Source organism: Haliotis rufescens, unplaced genomic scaffold (genome assembly GCF_023055435.1).
Source record: "Haliotis rufescens isolate VD_foot unplaced genomic scaffold, xgHalRufe1.0.p SCAF_1, whole genome shotgun sequence".
In the NCBI taxonomy this organism is placed as follows: Eukaryota; Metazoa; Mollusca; class Gastropoda; order Lepetellida; family Haliotidae; genus Haliotis; species Haliotis rufescens.
In genome coordinates this window covers 4,325,504-4,353,216 of record NW_025963779.1, presented here as the reverse complement: position 1 = coordinate 4,353,216, position 27,713 = coordinate 4,325,504, and the positions used below count along the sequence as shown (strand labels likewise).

Here is a 27,713-nt window from a genome sequence, read left to right as displayed (position 1 = left end):
ACTTGGACAAACGAATGTCCGGTAGGGCAGGACATGCTGACACCCGGTGTCATCACTGGTTTTTAGTGATCCATTCATGTAATGTTGACCACTAGTTTGCTTTGTTCGCCCAATTGAACCTGTTTCGGCGGATAATCGATAGTTTTTTATTTATATATATTTGAGAAAGAAGGAAAGGCTAATGAGAAATATCACGAAACCTCGACTATACCGCATCCAAGTAGTGATCTTATTATTCTGTGAATTACGGGATCGGATTTAATGAAATGATTGTCTACAGGAGTTTGTTATACGCGGGGTTGACTGTAACGTGAATAGTGTTCATTGTTGTGAAGAATGCACATCCCATATGGTTGATAATTGTTCATATTTAAGACATACATGAGTTGTTAATACTTCGTTCATGTCTCGTTTAATACTGATATTGATTGTTTGACAACTATACACTAATAGACACAGTGTCACATTCTATTACCCAGAACTGTGATCTATCAGCTCATATGCACAACTACAGCTGACATTCGAAATCGTCTTCCTGATCTCAGTACTGTTAACTTCTGTCCATCGCCATTCTCTATCTGTTCTTCAGTAAACGATCACATTCTCCTGTGTTGGAGCTCGAACTGCTGAATGAAAACCGCAGCATGGGTGTTTCTTTGTTTACCCTTCACACCTGTCCAGCTGACCAAAAGCCAAACATGGAACAATGCCTCATCTATTGCCTTCACACACACGCACGCACGCACGCACGCACGCACACACACACACACTTTAGAATTAATCATGTGATATCATTTACTCTGCATTCGTTGAAACGAAGGTTACACTTCCCAACTTTTTATCATTATATCAAATATACGTGAATCATTACGCAACGAGTTGACAATTCTTTAAGCTATGCCCGTTTGTTTTTACACGGAGCCCAGTCGCAAACAGGGCGGTCGGGTAGCCTAGTGGTTAAAGCGTTAGTTCGTCATGCCGAAAACCCGGGTTCGATTCCTGACATGAGTACAATGTGTGAAGCCCATTTCTGGTGTCCCCCGCCGTGATATTGCTGGAATATTGCTAAAAGCGGCGTAAACACATACTCACTCACTCACTCACTCACTCACTCAGTCGCAAACAGGGGCACGAGTCGCTATTCGGCTTGTTCCTGAATAACACGAGTTTGTCACGAATGTGTCCAGATTACATCATACCCTAGTCATGCACCTCCAAACACGAAATGTCGATAACTACCCTATAAGGACATATAGCCTGTGACTATACAGACTCGTTATCTTATCAGTAGGTGACTCACGGAACATTATCAACTGTTATCATGCTAGCATATGACGTAGTTATTACTTCATGGAAAAGGCATACCTTGTGTGGTCCCCATATTCTGTAGGCAGTGCAGACATCTTGCTGGGACGTGAACGTGAGTATGTCTATCTTGGTAAATGAATGATGGTAACATTGTTTTACAGCAATATTTTAAACATTTGCAATTATACTTTTTTTCTGTAAAACGACGTTCTATCATGACAGAACCTTTTGTTTCCAAACTAAAACAAATACTGACTGTATTTGACCCTCTGTACCATACATGTACAAATCCACCATTTGTAGATTTGTGTCCTCTACAATATGGTTTACAATGTATCAACGGGTATATATATATGACCCATGAACGCCCTGACTCATTTTTCCTGGAATCCATTGTTGTCCCTATATGGCATCGCTAAGGCCTTATTACTTGACTACAGATACCCTGTCACGTACACAGTTCAGTCAATAGCTGTAGGGAGCACATGTGAGTATGGAGATCTTTAGATATTAACTTGTTTACCAGATTAGATGTGGTGTTATTAGGCTTTGCAGAACAAGAAATATGTCTGTCTAAACCGACACCATGATAAAAATATCATGTTCAGCTGGAAGTGCAAGTCCCAAGCATGTTGCTATGGTGACGCAATATATACGCAGCACCAGGCGTGTCAAACTGACATTGATGTAGCAACGTCAAGTTGGCTCATTGTCAGGTACCGTTGACAATATGTTTTGCATACACAATTTTAAGGTATCGTCTAATACAGATTCGGCACAAGTTGACAACTAGCTAGTCCTTCTCCTTAGGCTTACATATTTCAACAACATCGATAACCACAGGCCTAGAAATTGCAATTATAAGATTTCTGATATATTACATACTTCAGCGTCAAAACATTTTCTGAAGTTGAGAAAAGTGATATTTATACTGCAGTAAACCAGAGACGTATATACGTCCGTCCGTGTTGTTAATTAGACGTTTCAAAACCCATGGGGAATAGCCTGCCACTTGCTTGGAAGGTGCTGTCCTAATTCCCGTATATTTGCTGGTGGTCCATGGCTGTTTCTCCCTACCTCGTCCCATGCATGTTCAATCGCAGCCGAATCAGGAACTCGGTCACCACTATAACACGATGTGGTGTGGCGTTACCATCCTGTAATATGGACTTTGATCAAGCTGGCAAAGTGCAGGAAGGACTCAGGGTTGAGTAATCTCTTTTAGATAACAGTGACAAATTTAAAACAGTAACCCAATACAGTAGATTAATCCTAGGTTAAGCTTGAGCGCTACCGTATGCAGACTGTTACTTGTGTGGATCAACTTGTTTTAAGAGTTGTGTTTCCTACTGAGGAGTCATCAGGAGTTGCACCCGAGTATAGACTGCATACTTTGGAGGGTATGCTTAGCCCAGGTCAAGATGAATTATCTGATCCTTTGTCATCTGAACCTAATCGATTTCTGTTACTGTTTCAGGTTGCCACTGGACATTGTTCGGCATAAAACTTTGGTGACACTCAGCTCAAGATGGACCAAGATACACAGTCAGCTGGTGAGTTACAATCAGTTGAAGCAAATTAAAAGATTCAAAAACATCAATGTATTCAAATCGTCTACTTGTTTAAAATATAAAGTATGCATAATAACCATCAACCATCAATATACATAATTCAACTTGGCTAAAGAAAAGAAAAAGAAAGTACTCAGTAGCATGTATACTGAACTGCAAAAGAAACGTCACCCCAAGTAAATTTGCATGAAAAGTTGTCATTTAAATATGTGGGTACTTTTTGTCAAAGTTTCTAAAATTTAACATTACCATGTCCGGAAAAATGAAATTTGATGATAAAAAACAAAGCAGATGACAATAAAACCAATCGCCTAAACGCATCACGGCAATGGCCATGGTAAGCCGATACACGTGAGTTCTGTGCAAATTGAAATGCACATGCGTTCCCCCATTTCTTGCCCTATAAAAATGCACCCAGATCGGTTAACATTCGTTCGTTATTGAATTTCTACCACATGCCAAGATTGACAAAAAATCAGTGACACCAAGCTCTTGGCCGATTGCAAGCTGGACAAAGTCTTGAGACCACACGCCATACCTCATTTGGCACGTCGCCGCAGCCACGAGATTCAGCATGATAACGCCCATGTCCATAGTGTGAGAGCAACAAGAGACTTCCCCCAGCAGAATGGCATCAGAACCATGCAGTGGCCGCCTCATCCATTCCATGTATCGACGTTGCACGGCAGTCATCAATGCACATGGCGGACACACGAGATACTGACTTGTGATGCCATTTTCTGAGAGACTAGTGTTGTGTTTCACTTTAAGAACATTTGACACTTTAATTTCAACCTTGATGATCAGTTTTGTCAGGTTTAATCTTTTTAATATGTCTCCAAGTATGTTTTCAGTGTTTGGACAAATTGGGCTTCTCATATATCTATCCATGGTGACGTTTCTTTTATGGTTCAGTATATATACGAACACTCGAATGATCGAAACGGGGAAGGGTAACATATGTATTTTATTAAGAAGACGTTCTTTTACAAAGAATCAGACGATGATGGCTACACATGTATGGAGCTGCCTACCCTTGTCAAGCAATTGCAGGTCGTTCTGGACCAGTACCCTGATGATGGCCAGATACTCAAGGTAGGTCAGCGTTGGACCAGTACCCTGATGATTGACAGATACTCAAGGTAAGTCAGCGTTGGACCAGTGACAAGATGATGGACAGATACTCAAGGTAAGTCAGCGTTGGACCAGTGACAAGATGATGGCCAGATACTCAAGGTAAGTCAGCGTTGGACCAGTACCCAAGTGTTAGATCAGTATCCAACTGTTGGAGTATCTAGATATGCAATGTTAGTCTATGTTGGACAAGTACCAGCGTGTTGGATCAGTACCCAATTGTTGGGGAGATACTTATTGTGAGTCTACGTTGGACGAGTAGCCACGCGTTTGATCAGTACCTAATTGATGGGAGAAATCCCATGGGAGTCTATATTGGACCAGTACCAGCGTCCTGGATCAGTACCCATTTTGTTTTAGATACTCAATGTGAGTCTACGTTGGACCAGAACCTACTTGTTGGATCTGTACCAAATTGATGGGGAGATACTCAATGTGAGTCTATGTAGACCAGTACCCACGTTTTTGATCAGTACCCAATTGTTTGGAAGACACTCAATGTGAGTCTATGTTGGACCAGTACCAGCGTGTTGGATCAGTACCCAATTGTTGGGGAGATACTCAATATGAGTCTATGTTGGACCATAACCCATGCGTTGGATCAGTACGCAATTGTTGTGGAGATACTCAATGTGAGTCTATGTTGGACCATAACCCATGCGTTGGATCAGTACGCAATTGTTGTGGAGATACTCAATGTGAGTCTGTGTGGGACCATAACCCATGCGTTGGATTAGTCCCCAATTGTTGGGGAGATACTCAATATGAGTCTATGTTGGACCATAACCCATGCGTTGGATCAGTACGCAATTGTTGTGGAGATACTCAATGTGAGTCTATGTTGGACCATAACCCATGCGTTGGATTAGTCCCCAATTGTTGGGGAGATACTCAATGTGAGTCTATGTTGGTCCATAAGCCATGCGTTGGATCAGTACGCAATTGTTGTGGAGATACTCAATGTGAGTCTATGTTGGACCATAACCCATGCGTTGGATTAGTCCCCAATTGTTGGGGAGATACTCAATGTGAGTCTATGTTGGGCCATAACCCATGCGTTTGATCAGTACCCAATTGTTGTGGAGATACTCAATGCGAGACTATGTTGGACCAGTACCCACTTGCTGAATCAGAACCCACTTATTGGGTAGATATTCAATATGAGTGTATGTGGGACCAGTACCAGCGTGTTGGATCAGTACGCAATTGTTGTGGAGATACTCAATGTGAGTCTATGTTGGACCATAACCCATGCGTTGGATTAGTCCCCAATTGTTGGGGAGATACTCAATGTGAGTCTATGTTGGCCCATAACCCATGCGTTTGATCAGTACCCAATTGTTGTGGAGATACTCAATGCGAGACTATGTTGGACCAGTACCCACTTGCTGAATCAGAACCCACTTATTGGGTAGATATTCAATATGAGTGTATGTGGGACCAGTACCAGCGTGTTGGATCAGTACGCAATTGTTGTGGAGATACTCAATGTGAGTCTATGTTGGACCATAACCCATGCGTTGGATTAGTCCCCAATTGTTGGGGAGATACTCAATGTGAGTCTATGTTGGACCATAACCCATGCGTTGGATCAGTACCCAATTGTTTGGAAGACACTCAATTTGAGTCTATGTTGGACCAATACCCACTTGCTGGATCAGAACCCACCTATTGGGGAGATACTCAATATGAGTGTATGTGGGACCAGTATAAGCGTGTTGGATCAGTACCCAATTGTTGGGGAGATACTCAATATGAGTCTATGTTGGACCATAACCCACGTGTTGGATCAGTTTCCAATTGTTGTGGAGATACTTAATGTGAGGCTATGTTGGTCCAGTAGCCACTTGCTGGATCAGAAGCCACCTATTGGTGAGATACTCAATATGAGTGTATGTGGGACCAGTACCAGCGTGTTGGATTAGTACCCAATTGTTGTGGAGATACTCATTGTGAGTCTATATTTGTCCAGTGCTCACGTGCTAGATCAGTACCCAATTGATGGGGAGATACACAATGTGAGTCAATGTTCGACACAACCCACGAGTTGGATCGGTAGCCAATTGTTGGAGATACTCAATGTGAGTCTATTTTTGACCAGTACTCAAGTGTTGGATCAGTACCTAATTGTTTGGGAGATACTCAATGCGAGTCTATGTTGGACCAGCACCCACTTGCTGGATCAGAACCCTTGTGTTGGATCAGTACCCAATTGTTGTGGAGATACTTAATGTGAGGCTATGATGGACCAGCACCCACTTGCTGGATCAGAACCCACCTATTTGGGAGATACTCAATATGAGTGTATGTGGGACCAGTACCAGCGTGTTGGATCAGTACCAAATTGTTGGGGATAAACTCAATGTGAGTCTATATTTTGACCATAACCCACGTGTTGGATCAGTACCCAATTGTTTGTAAAACACTCAATGTGTGTCTATTTTGGACCAGTACTCAAGTGTTGGATCAGTACCTAATTGTTGGGGAGATACTCCATGTGAGTCTGTGTTGGACCAGTACCCACTTGCTGGATCAGAACACACCTGTTGGGGAGATACTCAATATGAGGGTATGTGGGACCAGTACCAGCGTGTTGGATCAGTTCCCAATTGTTGTTGAGATACTAAAAGCGAGTCTATGTTGGACCAGTATCCACTTGCTGGATCAGTACCCAATTGTTGGTGAGATACTCAATGTGAGTCTATGTTGGACAAGCACCCACGTGTTGGATCAGTACCCAGTTCATGGGGAGAAACTCAATGTGAGTCTATGTTGGACCAGTACCCACGTGTTTGATCAGTACTTTGTTGTTGGGAAGATATTCAATGTGAGTCTTTGTTAGACTAGTACCCACATGTTGTATCAGTACCAAATTATTGGTGAGATACTCAATGTGAGTCTATGTTGGACCAGTATGCACGTGCTTGACCAGTGCCCACCTATTGGTGAGATACTCAATATGAGTGTATGTGGGACCAGTACCAGCGTGTTGGATCAGTACCCAATTGTTGTGGAGATACTGAATGTGAGTCTATGTTGGACTATTACTCCGGTGTTGGATCAGTTCCCAATTGTTGGGGAGATACTCAATGCGAGTCCATCTTAGACCAGTACCCACTTGTTGGATCAGAAGCCACCTATTGTAGAGATACTCAATATGAGAGTATGTGAGACTAGTGCTATCGTGTTTGATCAGTTCCCAATTGTTGGGGAGATACTCAATGCGAGTCTATCTTAGACCAGTACCCACTTGTTGGATCAGAAGCCACCTATTGTAGAGATACTCAATATGAGTGTATGTGAGACCAGTGCTATCGTGTTTGATCAGTACCCAATTGTTATGGAGATACTCAATATTAGTCTATGTTGGACCACTACCAAAGTGCTAGATCAGTACCCAATTGTTGGGTAGATACACAATGTGAGTCAATGTTCGACCACTACCCACGAGTTAGATCGGTACCCAACTGTTGGGGAGATACTCAATGTGAGTCTATGTTGGACCATATCCCATTCGTTTGATCAGTACCCAATTGTTTGAAAGACACTCAATGTGAGTCTATTATGGACCAGTACCCAGTTGTTGGGTAGATACTCAATGCGAGTCTATGTTAGACCAGTACCCACTTGCTGGATCAGAACCCACCTATTGGGGAGATACTTAATATGAGTGTATGTGGGACCAGTACCAGCGTGTTGGATCAGTACCCAATTGTTGGGGAGATACTGAATGTGAGTCTATGTTGGACCAGTACCCACGTGTTGTATTGGTACAAGATTGTTGGTGAGATACGCAATGTGAGTCTATGTTGGACCAGCACCCACGTGTTGGATCAGTACCCAGTTGATGGGGAGAAACTCAATGTGAGTCTATGTTGGACGAGAACCCATGTGTTGGATAAGTATCCAATTGATGGGAAGACACTCAATGTGAATCTATGTTGGACCAGTACCCACGTCTTTGATCAGTACTGAATTGTTGGGAAGATACTCAATGTGAATCTATGTTGGACCAGTACCGACGTGTTGGATCAGTACCCAGTTGATGTGGAGAAACTCATAGTGAGGCTATATTGGACCAGTACCCACGTCTTTGATCATTACTTAATTGTTGGGAAGATACTCAATGTGGGTCTGTGTTGGACCAGTAGCCACGGCTTGGATCAGTACCCAATTGATGGGGGGATACTCAATATTAGTCTATGTTGGACCACTACCAAAGTGCTGGATCAGTAGTTAATTGATGGGGAGATACTCATTGTGAGTCTATATTTGTCCAGTGCTCACGTGCTAGATCAGTACCCAATTGAAGGGGAGATACACAATGTGAGTCAATGTTCGACCACTACCGACGAGTTGGATCGGTAAGCAATTGTTGGTGAGATACTCAATGTGAGTCTATGTTGGACCATAACCCATTCGTTTGATCAGTAACCAATTGTTTGAAAGACACTCAATGTTGGTCTTTTTTTGACCAGTATTCAAGTGTTGGATCAGTACCCAATTGTTGGGTAGATACTCAATGCGAGTCTATGTTTGACCAGTATCCACTTGCTGGATCAGAACCCACCTATTGGGGAGATACTCAATATGAGTGTATGTGGGACCAGTACCAGCGTGTTGGATCAGTACCCAATTGATGGGGAGATACTGAATGTGAGTCTATGTTGGACCAGTACCCACGTGTTGTATTAGTACAAGATTGTTGGTGAGATACTCAATGTGAGTCTATGTTGGACCAGCACCCACGTGTTGGATCAGTACCCAGTTGATGGGGAGAAACTCAATGTGAGTCTATGTTGGACCAGTACCCACGTGTTTGATCAGTACTTAGTTGTTGGGAAGATATTCAATGTGAGTCTTTGTTAGACTAGTACCCACATGTTGTATCAGTACCAAATTATTGGTGAGATGCTCAATGTTGGTCCAGTACCAGCGTTTTGGATCAGTACCCAATTGATGGGGAGATACACAATGTGAGTCAATGTTCGACCACTACCCACGAGTTAGATCGGTACCCAACTGTTGGTGAGATACTCAATGTGAGTCTATTATGGACCAGTACCCAATTGCTGGATCAGAACCCACCTATTGGGGAGATACTCAATATGAGTGTATGTGGGACCAGTACCAGCGTGTTGGATCAGTACCCAATTGTTGGGGAGATACTGAATGTGAGTCTATGTTGGACCAGCACCCACGTGTTGGATCAGTACCCAGTTGATAGGGAGAAACTCAATGTGAGTCTATGTTGGACGAGAACTTATGTGTTGGATAAGTACCCAATTGATGGAAAGACACTCAATGTGAATCTATGTTGGACCAGTACCCACGTGTTGTATTAGTACCTAATTGTTGGTGAGATACTCAAGGTGAGTCTATTTTGGACCAGTACCCACGTCTTTGATCAGTACTGAATTGTTGGAAGATACTCAATGTGAATCTATGTTGGACCAGTACCCACGTGTTGGATCAGTACCCAGTTGATGGGGAGAAACTCATAGTGAGGCTACATTGGACCAGTTCCCATGTCTTTGATCATTACTTAATTGTTGGAAAGACACTCAATGTGAATCTATGTTGGACCAGTACCCACGTGTAGTATTAGTACCCAATTGTTGGTGAGATACTCAAGGTGAGTCTATTTTGGACCAGTACCCACGTCTTTGATCAGTACTGAATTGTTGGGAAGATACTCAATGTGAATCTATGTTGGACCAGTACCGACGTGTTGGATCAGTACCCAGTTGATGGGGAGAAACTCATAGTGAGGCTACATTGGACCAGTACCCACGTCTTTGATCATTACTTAATTGTTGGGAAGATACTCAATGTGGGTCTGTGTTGGACCAGTAGCCCCGGTTTGGATCAGTACCCAATTGTTGGGGAGATACTCAATATGAGTCTATTTTGGACCACTACCAAAGTACTGGATCAGTAGTTAATTGATGGGGAGATACTCATTGTGAGTCTTCATTTGTCCAGTGCTCACTTGCTAGACCAGTACCCAACTGTTGGGGAGATACTCAATGTGATTCTATGTTGGAGCATAACCCATTCGTTTGATCAGTACCCAATTGTTTGAAAGACACTCAATGTGAGTCTATGTTGGACCAGTACCCAATTGCTGGATCAGAACCCACTTATTGGGGAGTTACTCAATATGAGTGTAAGCTGGACCAGTACCAGCGTGTTGGATCAGTACCCAATTGTTGGGGAGATACTGAATGTGAGTCTATGTTGGACCAGTACCCACGTGTTGTATTAGTACAAGATTGTTGGTGAGATACTCAATGTGAGTCTATGTTGGACCAGCACCCACGTGTTGGATCAGTACCCAGTTGATGGGGAGAAACTCAATGTGAGTCTATGTTGGACCAGTACCCACGTGTTGTATTAGTACGAAATTGTTGGTGAGATACTCAAGGTGAGTCTATTTTGGACCAGTACCCACGTCTTTGATCAGTACTGAATTGTTGGGGAGATGCTCAATGTGAGTCTATGTTGATCCAGTACCAGCGTTTTGGATCAGTACCCAATTGATGGGGAGATACACAATGTGAGTCAATGTTCGATCACTATCCACGAGTTAGATCGGTACCCAACTGTTGGTGAGATACTTAAGGTGAGTCTATGTTGGACCATAACCCATTCGTTTGATCAGTACCCAATTGTTTGAAAGACACTCAATGTGAGTCTATTATGGACCAGTACCCAACTGTTGGGTAGATACTCAATGTGAGTCTATGTTGGACCAGTACCCACTTGCTGGATCAGAACCCACCTATTTGGGAGATACTGAATGTGAGTCTATGTTGGACCAGTACCCACGTGTTGTATTAGTACAAGATTGTTGGTGAGATACTCAATGTGAGTCTATGTTGGACCAGCACCCACGTGTTGGATCAGTACCCAGTTGATGGGGAGAAACTCAATGTGAGTCTATGTTGGACCAGTACCCACGTGTTTGATCAGTACTTAGTTGTTGGGGAGATATTCAATGTGAGTCTTTGTTAGACTAGTACCCACATGTTGTATCAGTACCAAATTATTGGTGAGATGCTCAATGTGAGTCTATGTTGGTCCAGTACCAGCATTTTGGATCAGTACCCAATTGATGGGGAGATACACAATGTGAGTCAATGTTCGACCACTACCCACGAGTTAGATCGGTGCCCAACTGTTGGTGAGATACTCAATGTGAGTCTATGTTGGACCATAACCCATTCGTTTGATCAGTACCCAATTGTTTGAAAGACACTCAATGTGAGTCTATTATGGACCAGTACCCAATTGCTGGATCAGAACCCACCTATTGGGGAGATACTCAATATGAGTGTATGTGGGACCAGTACCAGCGTGTTGGATCAGTACCCAATTGTTGTGGAGATACTTAATGTGAGTCTATGTTGGACCAGTACCCACGTGTTGTATTAGTACAAGATTGTTGTTGAGATACGCAATGTGAGTCTATGTTGGACCAGCACCCACGTGTTGGATCAGTACCCAGTTGATAGGGAGAAACTCAATGTGAGTCTATGTTGGACGAGAACTTATGTGTTGGATAAGTACCCAATTGATGGAAAGACACTCAATGTGAATCTATGTTGGACCAGTACCCACGTGTTGTATTAGTACCCAATTGTTGGTGAGATACTCAAGGTGAGTCTATTTTGGACCAGTACCCACGTCTTTGATCAGTACTGAATTGTTGGGAAGATACTCAATGTGAATCTATGTTGGACCAGTACCGACGTGTTGGATCAGTACCCAGTTGATGGGGAGAAACTCATAGTGAGGCTACATTGGACCAGTTCCCACGTCTTTGATCATTACTTAATTGTTGGGAAGATACTCAATGTGGGTCTGTGTTGGACCAGTAGCCCCGGTTTGGATCAGTACCCAATTGTTGGGGAGATACTCAATATGAGTCTATGTTGGACCACTACCAAAGTGTTGGATCAGTAGTTAATTGATGGGGAGATACTCATTGTGAGTCTATATTTGTCCAGTGCTCACGTGCTAGACCAGTACCCAACTGTTGGGGAGATACTCAATGTGAGTCTATGTTGGACCATAACCCATTCGTTTGATCAGTACCCAATTGTTTGAAAGACACTCAATGTGAGTCTATGTTGGACCAGTACCCACTTACTGGATCAGAACCAACTTATTGGGGAGTTACTCAATATGAGTGTATGTGGGACCAGTACCAGCGTGTTGGATCAGTACCCAATTGTTGGGGAGATACTGAATGTGAGTCTATGTTGGACCAGTAGCCACGTGTTGTATTAGTACAAGATTGTTGGTGAGATACTCAATGTGAGTCTATGTTGGACCAGCACCCACGTGTTGGATCAGTACCCAGTTGATGGGGAGAAACTCAATGTCAGTCTATGTTGGACCAGTACCCACGTATTTGATCAGTACTTAGTTGTTGGGAAGATATTCAATGTGAGTCTTTGTTAGACTAGTACCCACATGTTGTATCAGTACCAAATTATTGGTGAGATACTCAATGTGAGTCTATGTTGGACCATAACCCACTTGCTGGATCAGTACCTAATTGTTGGGGAGATGCTCAATGTGAGTCTATGTTGGTCCAGTACCAGCGTTTTGGATCAGTACCCAATTGATGGGGAGATACACAATGTGAGTCAATGTTCGACCACTACCCACGAGTTAGATCGGTACCCAACTGTTGGTGAGATACTCAATGTGAGTCTATGTTGGACCATAACCCATACGTTTGATCAGTACCCAATTGTTTGAAAGACACTCAATGTGAGTCTATTATGGACCAGTACCCAATTGTTGGGTAGATACTCAATGCGAGTCTATGTTGGACCAGTGCCCACTTGCTGGATCAGAACCCACCTATTTGGGAGATACTCAATATGAGTGTATGTGGGACCAGTACCAGCGTGTTGGATCAGTACCCAATTGTTGGGGAGATACTGAATGTGAGTCTATGTTGGACCAGTACCCACGTGTTGTATTAGTACAAGATTGTTGTTGAGATACGCAATGTGAGTCTATGTTGGACCAGCACCCACGTGTTGGATCAGTACCCAGTTGATAGGGAGAAACTCAATGTGAGTCTATGTTGGACGAGAACTTATGTGTTGGATAAGTACCCAATTGATGGAAAGACACTCAATGTGAATCTATGTTGGACCAGTACCCACGTGTTGTATTAGTACCTAATTGCTGGTGAGATACTCAATGTGAGTCTATTTTGGACCAGTACCCACGTCTTTGATCAGTACTGAATTGTTGGGAAGATACTCAATGTGAATCTATGTTGGACCAGTACCCACGTGTTGGATCAGTACCCAGTTGATGGGGAGAAACTCATAGTGAGGCTACATTGGACCAGTTCCCATGTCTTTGATCATTACTTAATTGTTGGAAAGACACTCAATGTGAATCTATGTTGGACCAGTACCCACGTGTAGTATTAGTACCCAATTGTTGGTGAGATACTCAAGCTGAGTCTATTTTGGACCAGTACCCACGTCTTTGATCAGTACTGAATTGTTGGGAAGATACTCAATGTGAATCTATGTTGGACCAGTACCGACGTGTTGGATCAGTACCCAGTTGATGGGGAGAAACTCATAGTGAGGCTACATTGGACCAGTACCCACGTCTTTGATTATTACATAATTGTTGGGAAGATACTCAATGTGGGTCTGTGTTGGACCAGTAGCCCCGGTTTGGATCAGTACCCAATTGTTGGGGAGATACTCAATATGAGTCTATTTTGGACCACTACCAAAGTACTGGATCAGTAGTTAATTGATGGGGAGATACTCATTGTGAGTCTACATTTGTCCAGTGCTCACGTGCTAGACCAGTACCCAACTGTTGGGGAGATACTCAATGTGATTCTATGTTGGACCATAACCCATTCGTTTGATCAGTACCCAATTGTTTGAAAGACACTCAATGTGAGTCTATGTTGGACCAGTACCCACTTACTGGATCAGAACCAACTTATTGGGGAGTTACTCAATATGAGTGTATGTGGGACCAGTACCAGCGTGTTGGATCAGTACCCAATTGTTGGGGAGATACTGAATGTGAGTCTATGTTGGACCAGTACCCACGTGTTGTATTAGTACAAGATTGTTGGTGAGATACTCAATGTGAGTCTATGTTGGACCAGCACCCACGTGTTGGATCAGTACCCAGTTGATGGGGAGAAACTCAATGTGAGTCTATGTTGGACCAGTACCCACGTGTTTGATCAGTACTTAGTTGTTGGGAAGATATTCAATGTGAGTCTTTGTTAGACTAGTACCCACATGTTGTATCAGTACCAAATTATTGGTGAGATACTCAATGTGAGTCTATGTTGGACCATAACCCACTTGCTGGATCAGTACCTAATTGTTGGGGAGATGCTCAATGTGAGTCTATGTTGGTCCAGTACCAGCGTTTTGGATCAGTACCCAATTGATTTGGAGATACACAATGTGAGTCAATGTTCGACCACTACCCACGAGTTAGATCGGTACCCAACTGTTGGTGAGATACTCAATGTGAGTCTATGTTGGACCATAACCCATTCGTTTGATCAGTACCCAATTGTTTGAAAGACACTCAATGTGAGTCTATTATGGACCAGTACCCAATTGTTGGGTAGATACTCAATGCGAGTCTATGTTGGACCAGTGCCCAATTGCTGGATCAGAACCCACCTATTTGGGAGATACTCAATATGAGTGTATGTGGGACCAGTACCAGCGTGTTGGATCAGTACCCAATTGTTGGGGAGATACTGAATGTGAGTCTATGTTGGACCAGTACCCACGTGTTGTATTAGTACAAGATTGTTGTTGAGATACGCAATGTGAGTCTATGTTGGACCAGCACCCACGTGTTGGATCAGTACCCAGTTGATAGGGAGAAACTCAATGTGAGTCTATGTTGGACGAGAACTTATGTGTTGGATAAGTACCCAATTGATGGAAAGACACTCAATGTGAATCTATGTTGGACCAGTACCCACGTGTAGTATTAGTACCCAATTGTTGGTGAGATACTCAAGGTGAGTCTATTTTGGACCAGTACCCACGTCTTTGATCAGTACTGAATTGTTGGAAGATACTCAATGTGAATCTATGTTGGACCAGTACCGACGTGTTGGATCAGTACCCAGTTGATGGGGAGAAACTCATAGTGAGGCTACATTGGACCAGTACCCACGTCTTTGATCATTACTTAATTGTTGGGAAGATACTCAATGTGGGTCTGTGTTGGACCAGTAGCCCCGGTTTGGATCAGTACCCAATTGTTGGGGAGATACTCAATATTAGTCTATATTGGACCACTACCAAAGTGCTGGATCAGTGGTTCATTGATGGGGAGATACTCATTGTGAGTCTATATTTGTCCAGTGCTCACGTGCTAGACCAGTACCCAACTGTTGGGGAGATACTCAATGTGAGTCTATGTTGGACCATAACCCATTCGTTTGATCAGTACCCAATTGTTTGAAAGACACTCAATGTGAGTCTATGTTGGACCAGTACCCAATTGCTGGATCAGAACCCACTTATTGGGGAGTTACTCAATATGAGTGTAAGCTGGACCAGTACCAGCGTGTTGGATCAGTACCCAATTGTTGGGGAGATACTGAATGTGAGTCTATGTTGGACCAGTACCCACGTGTTGTATTAGTACAAGATTGTTAGTGAGATACTCAATGTGAGTCTATGTTGGACCAGCACCCACGTGTTGGATCAGTACCCAGTTGATGGGGAGAAACTCAATGTGAGTCTATGTTGGACCAGTACCCACGTGTTGTATTAGTACCAAATTGTTGGTGAGATACTCAAGGTGAGTCTATTTTGGACCAGTACCCACGTCTTTGATCAGTACTGAATTGTTGGTGAGATGCTCAATGTGAGTCTATGTTGGTCCAGTACCAGCGTGTTGGATCAGTACCCAATTGATGGGGAGATACACAATGTGAGTCAATGTTCGATCACTATCCACGAGTTAGATCGGTACCCAACTGTTACTGAGATACTTAATGTGAGTCTATGTTGGACCATAACCCATTCGTTTGATCAGTACCCAATTGTTTGAAAGACACTCAATGTGAGTCTATTATGGACCAGTACCCAACTGTTGGGTAGATACTCAATGTGAGTCTATGTTGGACCAGTACCCACTTGCTGGATCAGAACCCACTTATTGGGGAGATACTGAATGTGAGTCTATGTTGGACCAGTACCCACGTGTTGTATTAGTACAAGATTGTTGGTGAGATACTCAATGTGAGTCTATGTTGGACCAGCACCCACGTGTTGGATCAGTACCCAGTTGATGGGGAGATACACAATGTGAGTCAATGTTCGACCACTACCCACGAGTTAGATCGGTACCCAACTGTTGGTGAGATACTCAATGTGAGTCTATGTTGGACCATAACCCATTCGTTTGATCAGTACCCAATTGTTTGAAAGACACTCAGTGTGAGTCTATTATGGACCAGTACCCAATTGCTGGATCAGAACCCACCTATTGGGGAGATACTCAATATGAGTGTATGTTGGACCAGTACCAGCGTGTTGGATCAGTACCCAATTGTTGGGGAGATACGCAATGTGAGTCTATGTTGGACCAGCACCCACGTGTTGGATCAGTACCCAGTTGATAGGGAGAAACGCAATGTGAGTCTATGTTGGACGAGAACTTATGTGTTGGATAAGTACCCAATTGATGGAAAGACACTCAATGTGAGTCTATGTTGGACCAGTACCCACGTGTTGTATTAGTACCCAATTGTTGGTGAGATACTCAAGGTGAGTCTATTTTGGACCAGTACCCACGTCTTTGATCAGTACTGAATTGGCGGGAAGATACTCAATGTGAATCTATGTTGGACCAGTACCGACGTGTTGGATCAGTACCCGGTTGATGGGGAGAAACTCATAGTGAGGCTACATTGGAGCAGTACCCACGTCTTTGATCATTACTTAATTGTTGGGAAGATACTCAATGTGGGTCTGTGTTGGACCAGTAGCCCCGGTTTGGATCAGTACCCAATTGTTGGGGAGATACTCAATATGAGTCTATGTTGGACCTCTACCAAAGTGCTATATCAGTAGTTAATTGATGGGGAGATACTCATTGTGAGTCTATATTTGTCCAGTGTTCACGTGCTAGACCAGTACCCAACTGTTGGGGAGATACTCAATGTGAGTCTATGTTGGACCATAACCCATTCGTTTGATCAGTACCCAATTGTTTGAAAGACACTCAATGTGAGTCTATGTTGGACCAGTACCCACTTGCTGGATCAGAACCCACTTATTGGGGAGATACTCAATATGAGTGTATGTGGGACCAGTACCAGCGTGTTGGATCAGTACCCAATTGTTGGGGAGATACTGAATGTGAGTCTATGTTGGACCAGTACCCACGTGTTGTATTAGTACAAGATTGTTGGTGAGATACTCAATGTGAGTCTATGTTGGACCAGCACCCACGTGTTGGATCAGTACCCAGTTGATGGGGAGAAACTCAATGTGAGTCTATGTTGGACCCGTACCCACGTGTTGTATTAGTACCAAATTGTTGGTGAGATACTCAAGGTGAGTCTTTTTTGGACCAGTACCCACGTTTTTGATCAGTACTGAATTGTTGGGGAAATGCTCAATGTGAGTCTATGTTGGTCCAGTACCAGCGTGTTGGATCAGTACCCAACTGATGGGGAGATACACAATGTGAGTCAATGTTCGATCACTACCCACGAGTTAGATGGGTACCCAACTGTTGGTGAGATACTCAATGTGAGTCTATGTTGGACCATAACCCATTCGTTTGATCAGTACCCAATTGTTTGAAAGACACTCAATGTGAGTCTATTATGGACCAGTACCCAACTGTTGGGTAGATACTCAATGTGAGTCTATGTTGGACCAGTACCCACTTGCTGGATCAGAACCCACCTTTTGGGGAGTTACTCAATATGAGTGTATGTGGGACCAGTACCAGCGTGTTGGATCAGTACCCAATTGTTGGGGAGATACTGAATGTGAGTCTATGTTGGACCAGTACCCACGTGTTGTATTGGTACAAGATTGTTGGTGAGATACTCAATGTGAGTCTATGTTGGACCAGCACCCACGTGTTGGATCAGTACCCAGTTGATGGGGAGAAACTCAATGTGAGTCTATGTTGGACCAGTACCCACGTGTTTGATCAGTACCCAATTGTTTGAAAGACACTCAATGTGAGTCTATTATGGACCAGTACCCAACTGTTGGGTAGATATTCAATGTGAGTCTTTGTTAGACTAGAACCCACATGTTGTATCAGTACCAAAAATATTGGTGAGATACTCAATGTGAGTCTATGTTGGACCATAACCCACTTGCTGGATCAGTACCTAATTGTTGGGGAGATGTTCAATGTGAGTCTATGTTGGTCCAGTACCAGCGTTTTGGATCAGTACCCAATTGTTTGGGAGATACACAATGTGAGTCAATGTTCGACCACTACCCACGAGTTAGATCGGTACCCAACTGTTGGTGAGATACTCAATGTGAGTCTATGTTGGACCATAACCCATTCGTTTGATCAGTACCCAATTGTTTGAAAGACACTCAATGTGAGTCTATTATGGACCAGTACCCAATTGCTGGATCAGAACCCACCTATTGGGGAGATACTCAATATGAGTGTATGTGGGACCAGTACCAGCGTGTTGGATCAGTACCCAATTGTTGGGGAGATACTGAATGTGAGTCTATGTTGGACCAGTACCCACACGTTGTATTAGTACAAGATTGTTGTTGAGATACGCAATGTGAGTCTATGTTGGACCAGCACCCACGTGTTGGATCAGTACCCAGTTGATAGGGAGAAACGCAATGTGAGTCTATGTTGGACGAGAACTTATGTGTTGGATCAGTACCCAATTGATGGAAAGACACTCAATGTGAATCTATGTTGGACCAGTACCCACGTGTTGTATTAGTACCCAATTGTTGGTGAGATACTCAAGGTGAGTCTATTTTGGACCAGTACCCACGTCTTTGATCAGTACTGAATTGTTGGGAAGATACTCAATGTGAATCTATGTTGGACCAGTACCGACGTGTTGGATCAGTACCCAGTTGATGGGGAGAAACTCATAGTGAGGCTACATTGGACCAGTACCCACGTCTTTGATCATTACTTAATTGTTGGGAAGATACTCAATGTGGGTCTGTGTTGGACCAGTAGCCCCGGTTTGGATCAGTACCCAATTGTTGGGGAGATACTCAATATGAGTCTATATTGGACCACTACCAAAGTGCTGGGTCAGTAGTTAATTGATGGGGAGATACTCATTGTGAGTCTATATTTGTCCAGTGCTCACGTGCTAGACCAGTACCCAACTGTTGGGGAGATACTCAATGTGAGTCTATGTTGGACCATAACCCATTCGTTTGATCTGTACCTAATTGTTTGAAAGACACTCAATGTGAGTCTATGTTGGACCAGTACCCACTTGCTGGATCAGAACCCACGTATTGTTTGAAAGACACTCAATGTGGGTCTTTTTTGGACCAGTACGCAAGTGTTGGATCAGTACCCAATTGTTGGGTAGATACTCAATGCGAGTCTATGTTGGACCAGTACCCACTTGCTGGATCAGAACCCACCTATTGGGGAGATACTCAATATGAGTGTATGTTGGACCTGTACCAGCGTATTGGATCAGTACCCAATTGTTGGGGAGATACTGAATGTGAGTCTATGTTGGACCAGCACCCAGGTTTTGGATCAGTACCCAATTGTAGTGGAGATACTCAATGTGAATCTATGTTGGACCATAACCCACGTGTTGTATTAGTACCAGATTGTTGTTGAGATACTCAATGTGAGTCTATGTTGGACCAGTACCGACGTATTTGATCAGTACTTAGTTGTTGGGAAGATATTCAGTGTGAGTCTAAGTTGGTCCAGTACCAGCGTGTTGGATCAGTACCCATTTGTTGGGGATATACTCAATGTGAGTCTATGTTGGACCATAACCCACTTGCTGGATCAGTACCTAAGTGTTGGGGAGATGCTCAATGTGAGTCAATGTTGGTCCAGTACCAGCGTGTTGGAACAGTACCCATTTGTTGGGGAGATACTCAATGTGAGACTATGTTGGAGCAGTACCCACATGTTGGATCAGTACCCAATTGTTGGGGAGATATTCAATGTGAGTCTTTGTTGTACCAGTATCCACGTGTTGTATCAGTACCAAATTGTTGATGAGATGCTCAATGTGAGTCTAGGTTGGACCATAACCCACGTGTTTGATGAGTACTTAATTGTTGGGAAGATACTCAATGTGAGTCTATGTTGGAGCAGTACCCACATGTTGGATCGGTACCCAGTTGATTGGGAGAAACTCAATGTGAGTCCTTGTTGGACCAGTACCCATGTGTTTGATCAGTACCCAATTGTTTGGGAGATATTCAATGTGAGTCTATGTTGGTCCAGTACCAGCGTGTTGGATCAGTTCCCATTTGTTGGGGAGATACTCAATGTGAGAATATGTTGGAGCAGTACCCACATGTTGGATAAGTACCCAGTTGTTGGGAAGATACTCAGTGTGAGGCTATATTGATATCAACGAGTTAGATCAGTACCCAATTGTTTGGGAGATATTCAATGTGAGTCTATGTTGGACCAGTATCCACGTGTTGTATCAGTACCAAATTGTTGATGAGATACTCAATGTGAGTCTATGTTGGTCCAGTACCCACGCGTTTGATCAGTACTCAAGTGTTGGGAAGATACTCAATGTGAGTCTTTGTTGGAGCAGTACCCACGTTTTGGATCAATACCCAATTGTTGAGGAGATACTCAATGTGAGTCTATGTTGGACCTGTACCCAAGTCTTGGATCAGTATCTAATTGCTAGGGAGATGCACAATGTGAAGCTATGTTGGACGAAACGCACATGTTGGATGAGTACCTAATTGATGGGGAGCTATTCAATGTGAGTCTTTGTTGGAGCAGTACGCACATGTTGGATCAGTACCCAATTGTTGGGGAGATACTCAATGTGAGTCTATGTTGGGAGCAGTACCCACATGTTGGATCAGTACCCAATAGTTGGAGAGACACTCAATGTGAGTCTTTGTTGGACCAGTACCCACGTTTTGGATCAATACCCAATTGTTGGGGAGACACTCAATGTGAGCCTATGTTGGACCAGTACTCAAGTCTTGGATCAGTATCTAATTGCTAGGGAGATGCACAATGTGTAGCTATGTTGGACAAACGCACATGTTGGTTGAGTACCCAATTGCTGGGGAGCTACTCCATGTGAGTCTTTGTTGGAGCAGTACCCACATGTTGGATCAGTACGGAATTGTTGGGAAGATACTCAATGTGAGTCTATGTTGGGAGCAGTACCCACATGTTGGATCAGTACCCAATAGTTGGGGAGATACTCAATGTGAGTCTTTGTTGGAGCAGTACGCACATGTTGGATCAGTACCCAATTGGTAGGGAGATACTCAATGTGAGTCTTTGTTGGACCATTACCAACATGTTGGATCAGTACCTAATTGTTGGGGAGATACTCAATGTGAGTCTATGTTGGACCAGTACCCACATGTTCGATCAGTACCCAATTGTTGGGGAGATATTCAGCGAGAGTCGATGTTGGACCAGTACTCACCTGTTGGACACATTATCATGATATTGTGTTCGACCTTGGTGATGGGGAAATACTCAAGGTAAATCTATTATAAATCAGGTAAGGATACTCTAGGTGAGTCTATGTTGGACCTGTACCTAGGTGATGGGCAGAAAACCCATGTTGTACCAGGTCCCAAATGTTGGACACATTATCTTGAGTTAGTGTTAGACCATTACCCAGGTGATGGGGAGACACTCAAGGTGAGTGTTGGACCTGTACCTAGGTGATGGGCAGATAACCCATGTTGTACCAGTTCCCAAATGTTGGACACATTATCATGCATTAGTGTTAGACCATTACCCAGGTGATGGGGAGACACTCAAGGTGAGTCAGTGTTGGACCTGTGCCTAGGTGATGTGCAGATACTCACAGTAAGTCTTTGTTAAACCAGAACCAAGACGATCGCAGATACTTAAGGCGTGTGATCGGAAAGTACTCAAAAAAAGTCTGTGTAAGACAGATACCTAACATAAGTCTTGATAATCTTAGACATTTAATTAGTTTCAGGGGAAAATGGAGACATTAGCTGGCAGTGCTCATCAGTTCTTATAATGAGATATATATTGCTGCTGTAGCTATGATAATATTATATAACTATGATAACATAATAACGGTATAATATAACTCTTTGCAGGAGCTGATACAGAATGCTGAAGATGCTGGAGCCGAAGTTGTCAACATCATGTTTGATGGAAGGAATATTCGTCCTGAAATAGATCCCCAGGAATTGAAACAGAACACTTTTCTTAAATCTTTGCAGGTACATATGCTTATATCACATTGGCAGGCAATGTTCTCAGTTAGTGTTTAAATCGGGTTTGAGGTAGAAATGTGTAAATAGCAACAACCAGAATAAAATTGCTTATGTAAATATCTCTTCTTGCCAGTCTTGGTTTTACCATGTCAATTGTAATGTTGGATTTTAGTCTTTAACCATAACTAAATACAATGGGAGAAATGGTCTAATTAAGGGTTGTGTGTTCTTATTTATTTGTGTGTCCCGAGGACAACATGTTCAGTGTTACCAATAGGTGTAAATGACTTCATCAAACTTTCAAATAAATTGATCCATTCTTTGGCAGGGTCCTGCGTTGTGTGTCTTCAATGATGCTTTATTCAGGAAGAAGGATTGGGCAGGTATCAGAATGTTGCATACTAGCCTCAAGAATGAGTCACAGAATATAGGACAATTCGGACTTGGTTTCAAATCTGTATTCCATATTACAGGTTAGTACTAAACTTGCAAATCGCAAATGCACATTTCCAAAGCAGCCTGTTTATAATATTTCTATTCCCTAGTTTAGAAATTCCTTTCTAGGAGTTACAACCCAGAAACATATTCACATGAATAGAATTACAATACATAATGTGGTGAAAAGTGATGTCCCCCATTTGTAGAGATATTTCGAGAGTATTAACGTTCATTCCTTCAACATATTGAAGGTTAGATGGTCAATATGTCCACCAAGGATAAAGGACAATTCGACATCGTCATCATTTGTTGACCCCAAATAGTGCACTTGGTAGTAACACTCTTTCCGGACACAGTCAGCTGCTAGTGGGATCAATCCTCCATCATAAAGGCCATAGCCATGCATGATTAATACAAATGAATCATCCTTTTAAACATTTTGCTATATATTTCAGATTATCCATGTATCATCAGCGGTGACCACATCCTTTTCTTCAATCCAGAAGAAGTAGCACATAAAGTGTGTTTCGCCAAAAAGTTAAGGAATCTAACAGATAGAGTGAAAGATATTTTAAGTCAGGTCCTGAGTGGTACATTTGGGTTCTCAGACGAGTGTTTGACAGCTGGTTATGACGGAACTCTATTTTGGTTTCCTCTGAGGGTTCAAACATCACAACTTTCTGGAAATATATATACAGAAGAGAGTGTAATGGACCTATTTCAGGCGTTGAGATCGGAGGCGCCAGTTACACTACTTTTTCTCAATTCCATACACAAAGTTCAATTATTCCAGAAGCATGCAGCTACGGAAGAGGTGATTTTCTGTGTACAGCTTTCCAAAAGCTGTTTAGCATCTGTTAAACGTCAAAGGATGGATTTTGCCTCAAAAGTGAAACGCATTGACTGTGAATTGACATGCCCTTCCATTGAAAACAGACTTAATGTTGAGATAGAAACTGAAGATTTCATAAAGTCACAAAAATTAAGCCAGGAATGGGTAATTCTCAATGTGTTCAAAGCCAGAGATATGTCTGAAAGACTACAAAGACTCTGCAAGGAAATGTCACGGTGTCCGCGTGTGGGCCTGGCTGTTCCTCTTGGTAAGAAATGTGAAGGTCATGTGTTCTGTTTCCTCCCTCTTCCCATGGAGAGTCACAGTCCCACAGGTCTGCAGGTTCATGTAAATGGCTGCTTTGCCTTAAGTCAGAATCGAAGGCATATCAAATGGCCAACAGCAGATCAGCTACAGAATCAGTCTCATACAGACAAGGATATTGAGTGGAACAAGTGTCTTGTGAGTGAAGTGCTACCAGAGGTTTATTGTAATATTCTAAACGAGCTGATTCAGCATTCTCAACAGGAACAGAATCCAGATGACCTGATACAGCAGGTGTATTCCTTGGTTCCAAGTCAAGAAAATGTCAGTGTACATTGGAAACCAATGGTGGATGGAGTTTTAAGAGAACTGCAAAACATTCCAATCTTTTTCACAGAAAATGCTGGTGGATGTTGGATAACAGCCGAATGTGCCACTGTGCTTGATTCCAGCCTGGCTACTGATGTCAAAGCAGTTGTCAAGGATATTTATCTTTGGTGTAATCAAAACATTGTTGATTTGCCTGGATATGTTTTGGCATTGTTGGAAGAAATATTGAACACATCCTTAACAATGGTTTCTAGTGAACATGTCTGCTCACTTCTGACATCAAATGACTGTTACATAAGATGTCTATCTCCGCCCAAAAAGAGGATTTTGCTGAAGTATTTATTATCCGGTGGATGTGTAGCCTTCTTACGTGGATTACACCTTTTGCCTACAATGGATGGATGTTTCACAGAAATTGGAAAGGGACATGTATACATTTGGACGGATGTTATTGATTCAGAGGTTTTGTTTCCTGGCCTTGAATCCATCCTAGTGGACACTGTGGCATCACCTGAACTTGGCCAAGTCTTACAAAGTGAACAGAATCGAGGTAGATAATGCAAATATTCTAATGTTAAATCAAAACTTATTAAAGAGAATCATAGAAAAACTCAGATGACAGCACCATATGAACAATAATAATGTATCATAATCGGTGCATGAACAGAGAATATTCAGGCAAGCCTCTGAATGATGTTATACAAATTTCACATTACCCTCGGGGCAGTTCAATGTTCATGACCAAGTTCAAACTACTTATAACACACAGAGAGAACGTTTTAATGCCATACATGACATCTATAAAATTGTGTCGGCCTGAAATAAATACAAACTCAAGGCCTTTATGAACTAAACAATTCTGAACCGATCAGTGTTTGAATTATCACAACTAAACATAACAGATTCAGAATCAACTTTTGACTTTGCACAATTGTTCAATGTGTTTGCTAGATTCGAATTAGTTTGAATTTCAGTGAAATACTTTTTCATGTGCCCATTTGGTAATATTGGAGTATTTAATTGCATTTCATATTGATTTCCAGATCTTCTCAAGGTGGGCCTGATAACCAGTGACGTATTTCCAAGTCTTCTGCAGAGATGTGTTGCACAACATTTCGGTGAAAACAACCCCAAATATCTACATCTACCTGTTGATGACACTTGGTTGAGGACAATGTGGACTTACATCGACAAGAGCTATTCCTGTGATCAGCTTGGTGGTATGTTTGGGTCACTGCCTCTTATTCCAGAATTACAAGAGCAAGGAAAAACACGTCTACATGAACTACAAAAGCCACTTATTGTTGAGATGGTAGATGGCGTGAGTTCACTCCCTAAGCACATGGCTGATTGTCTGAGGAGGCTTGGTGTTGTAGTGTTAAAAAGCATTTCAGACATTACACCCAAGAATATTCTTGGAGTGATAATACAGTACCCAACCCATAGTGGTGTCATGAAAGTACTAGATGCTGTGTCAGAGAATGACAATATACAGACAAAGATCAATCAATTCAACACAGAGGCAACACATGAGGAAAGAAACAGCTTAACTTGTTTTTTGGGAGAAAGTACAACAGACTTCACAAAGTCAAAGGGTATTTTAAGGAGTCTTCAAATGTTCATGGCAACTGATGGGTCGTCAAAGTGTTTAGAAGATGTGGGCATTCTGGCACCTGTTTTGGAACCCCCATTTCCAATCCCTTACTCTGAGGTCTATCTAGTGTCTACCCCCAAAGCTGTAAGGTCGCTAGCTGTGTCTCTAGGGGCATCGCAAATAAAACTGGATGCAGCAGTCATACTCACTTTACAAAGCATCATTGAAGGAAATCCCATTGGAATGGCTGATAGGGATCTTCTTATGCTCATGGAGTTCTTGGTATTGTCTTGCCCTTATCTGCTTGAAAATGATGAAGTTGCAAACCTAGCATGTGGAGTGAAATTTCTTTCATCTGAGAAAGGATCAACAACGTTCCAAGCATGCCAGCTGTTTGACCCTGCATCATCTCTTTTGACACAGCTATTCATAGGTGAGGACAAATTCCCCCACTCAAGACATGTCAGAACCAGGCAGCTGAAGGAAGGTCTGACGCTGTTGGGGTTACGAAGGGAAGAAGAGGTGACAGCTGCAGAACTTGTAACAACAGCAAACATTATACAAAGTTTGAATGCTTCCAGTAAAGAGGACGCATTGTTGAAAGCAAGGGGTCTTGTTTTGTTTCTCACTCATCATGAAAAGAACTTTGACCCAGATTCTCTAACTAACATACAGGGTCTTCAGTGCATCCCATGTATTTCACAGAAGCCAGATTTCTATCCAGGTCGACTTCAGTTTCCGGGAGAAATGACAATGCTTGGAACATCAAACATTGTTTGTAGTTCTAAATACCTGCACGTAGTCGGATCTACCATGAGTGTAGCTGAAGAAATGCCAGAACCATTGGAAGTATTATTTGGGTTGGATGTTCCTCCTCCAGTTACCTCTGTCATTAAACATTTACGGAATCTCTCAGCATCATACTATAGTCAGGCACACCACCTGTACATGACCCTGCTGAACAATGTCTACAAGCATTTGTCATCAGTGAGCTTGTCCAAGGAACACATCCAACTGCTTAGTGAATTCCCCTCTGTATGGGTAGGAATAGATGAAAGGTTTCAGCATCCGTCATCTGTATTCATAGATCAGATGACTAAAGACATGGATTTAAAACCTTACCTATTTGCTCTTCCATCTGTATTTCATCATTGGGGCAGTTTGATGTTGACACTTGGGTGTCACCAGGAACTTGCACCTCAGTTACTTGCAGGGGTGCTTGAAACAATCAAATCGAAACATGACACATACAGAGAAGGGAGTGCTTTTAGAAAAGACAATTCCTCCAGACAATCAGAAGTTCAGAAAGATTCACAACTTGTTCTACAAATTGTCAACAGGTTGTCAGAAGAACAAGAGAAGCCCGCAACTATTTTTCTTCCAATCCAACAAGGGGACAACTCGTGTCTGACTCTATTGCATGTTGAAGAATGTACATACAGTGACTGGCTGAATGAGGAGACAGAGTCAGAGGATGAAGGGGCTGGTGTTCACTTTCTTCATAAATCTATTTCCAAAAATACTGCACAAATGCTTGGAGTAAATATCTTGGATGATAGAGATTATGATTATCATCAGTCAGAATCATTAACTAGACGACTGAACTCTTTACTTCATGCATATGTTGATGGGTTGTCCATTCCAAAAGAAATGATTCAAAACGCAGATGATGCTGGTGCCACTGAAGTATGTTTTCTGTATGATGAGCGACAAAATTGGGATGCAAGATCGTCTCTGATCAAAAGTGAAATGGCTTAATAATAAGGGCCTGCACTCTG

The 27,713-nt window shown here is 42.6% G+C and overlaps 1 protein-coding gene across 3 annotated transcripts; it reads left to right on the top strand.

The window, feature by feature from the left end:
* Positions 1 to 1,341: 1,341 nt before the first annotated feature.
* LOC124150109 (sacsin-like) lies at positions 1,342 to 27,704 on the top strand. Of its 3 annotated transcripts, none has more exons than XM_048397762.1 (7): positions 1,342 to 1,420; positions 2,786 to 2,861; positions 3,874 to 3,974; positions 22,358 to 22,483; positions 22,806 to 22,950; positions 23,371 to 24,891; positions 25,385 to 27,704. In XM_048397762.1, exons 2-7 carry the CDS (start codon positions 2,837 to 2,839, stop codon positions 27,691 to 27,693), a joined length of 4,227 nt encoding a protein of 1,408 aa, XP_048253719.1. In that variant the 5' UTR covers positions 1,342 to 1,420; positions 2,786 to 2,836; the 3' UTR covers positions 27,694 to 27,704. The 3 variants fall into 3 exon arrangements, with proteins under 3 accessions (XP_048253719.1, XP_048253758.1, XP_048253779.1); XM_048397801.1 differs by lacking the exon at positions 1,342 to 1,420 and adding an exon at positions 1,575 to 1,795; XM_048397822.1 differs by lacking the exons at positions 1,342 to 1,420; positions 2,786 to 2,861; positions 3,874 to 3,974 and adding an exon at positions 3,994 to 4,115.
* The last annotated feature ends 9 nt before the right edge of the window (positions 27,705 to 27,713 follow it).

Excerpts from the sequence above, each read along its gene's own strand:
- LOC124150109 (XM_048397762.1), top strand. The coding sequence starts at position 2,837 with ATGGACCAAGATACACAGTCAGCTG. Across the intron at positions 3,975-22,357 it reads ATGATGGCCAGATACTCAAG|GAGCTGATACAGAATGCTGA; the intron begins GTAGGTCAGCGT and ends AACTCTTTGCAG. Across the intron at positions 22,951-23,370 it reads ATCTGTATTCCATATTACAG|ATTATCCATGTATCATCAGC; the intron begins GTTAGTACTAAA and ends TATATATTTCAG.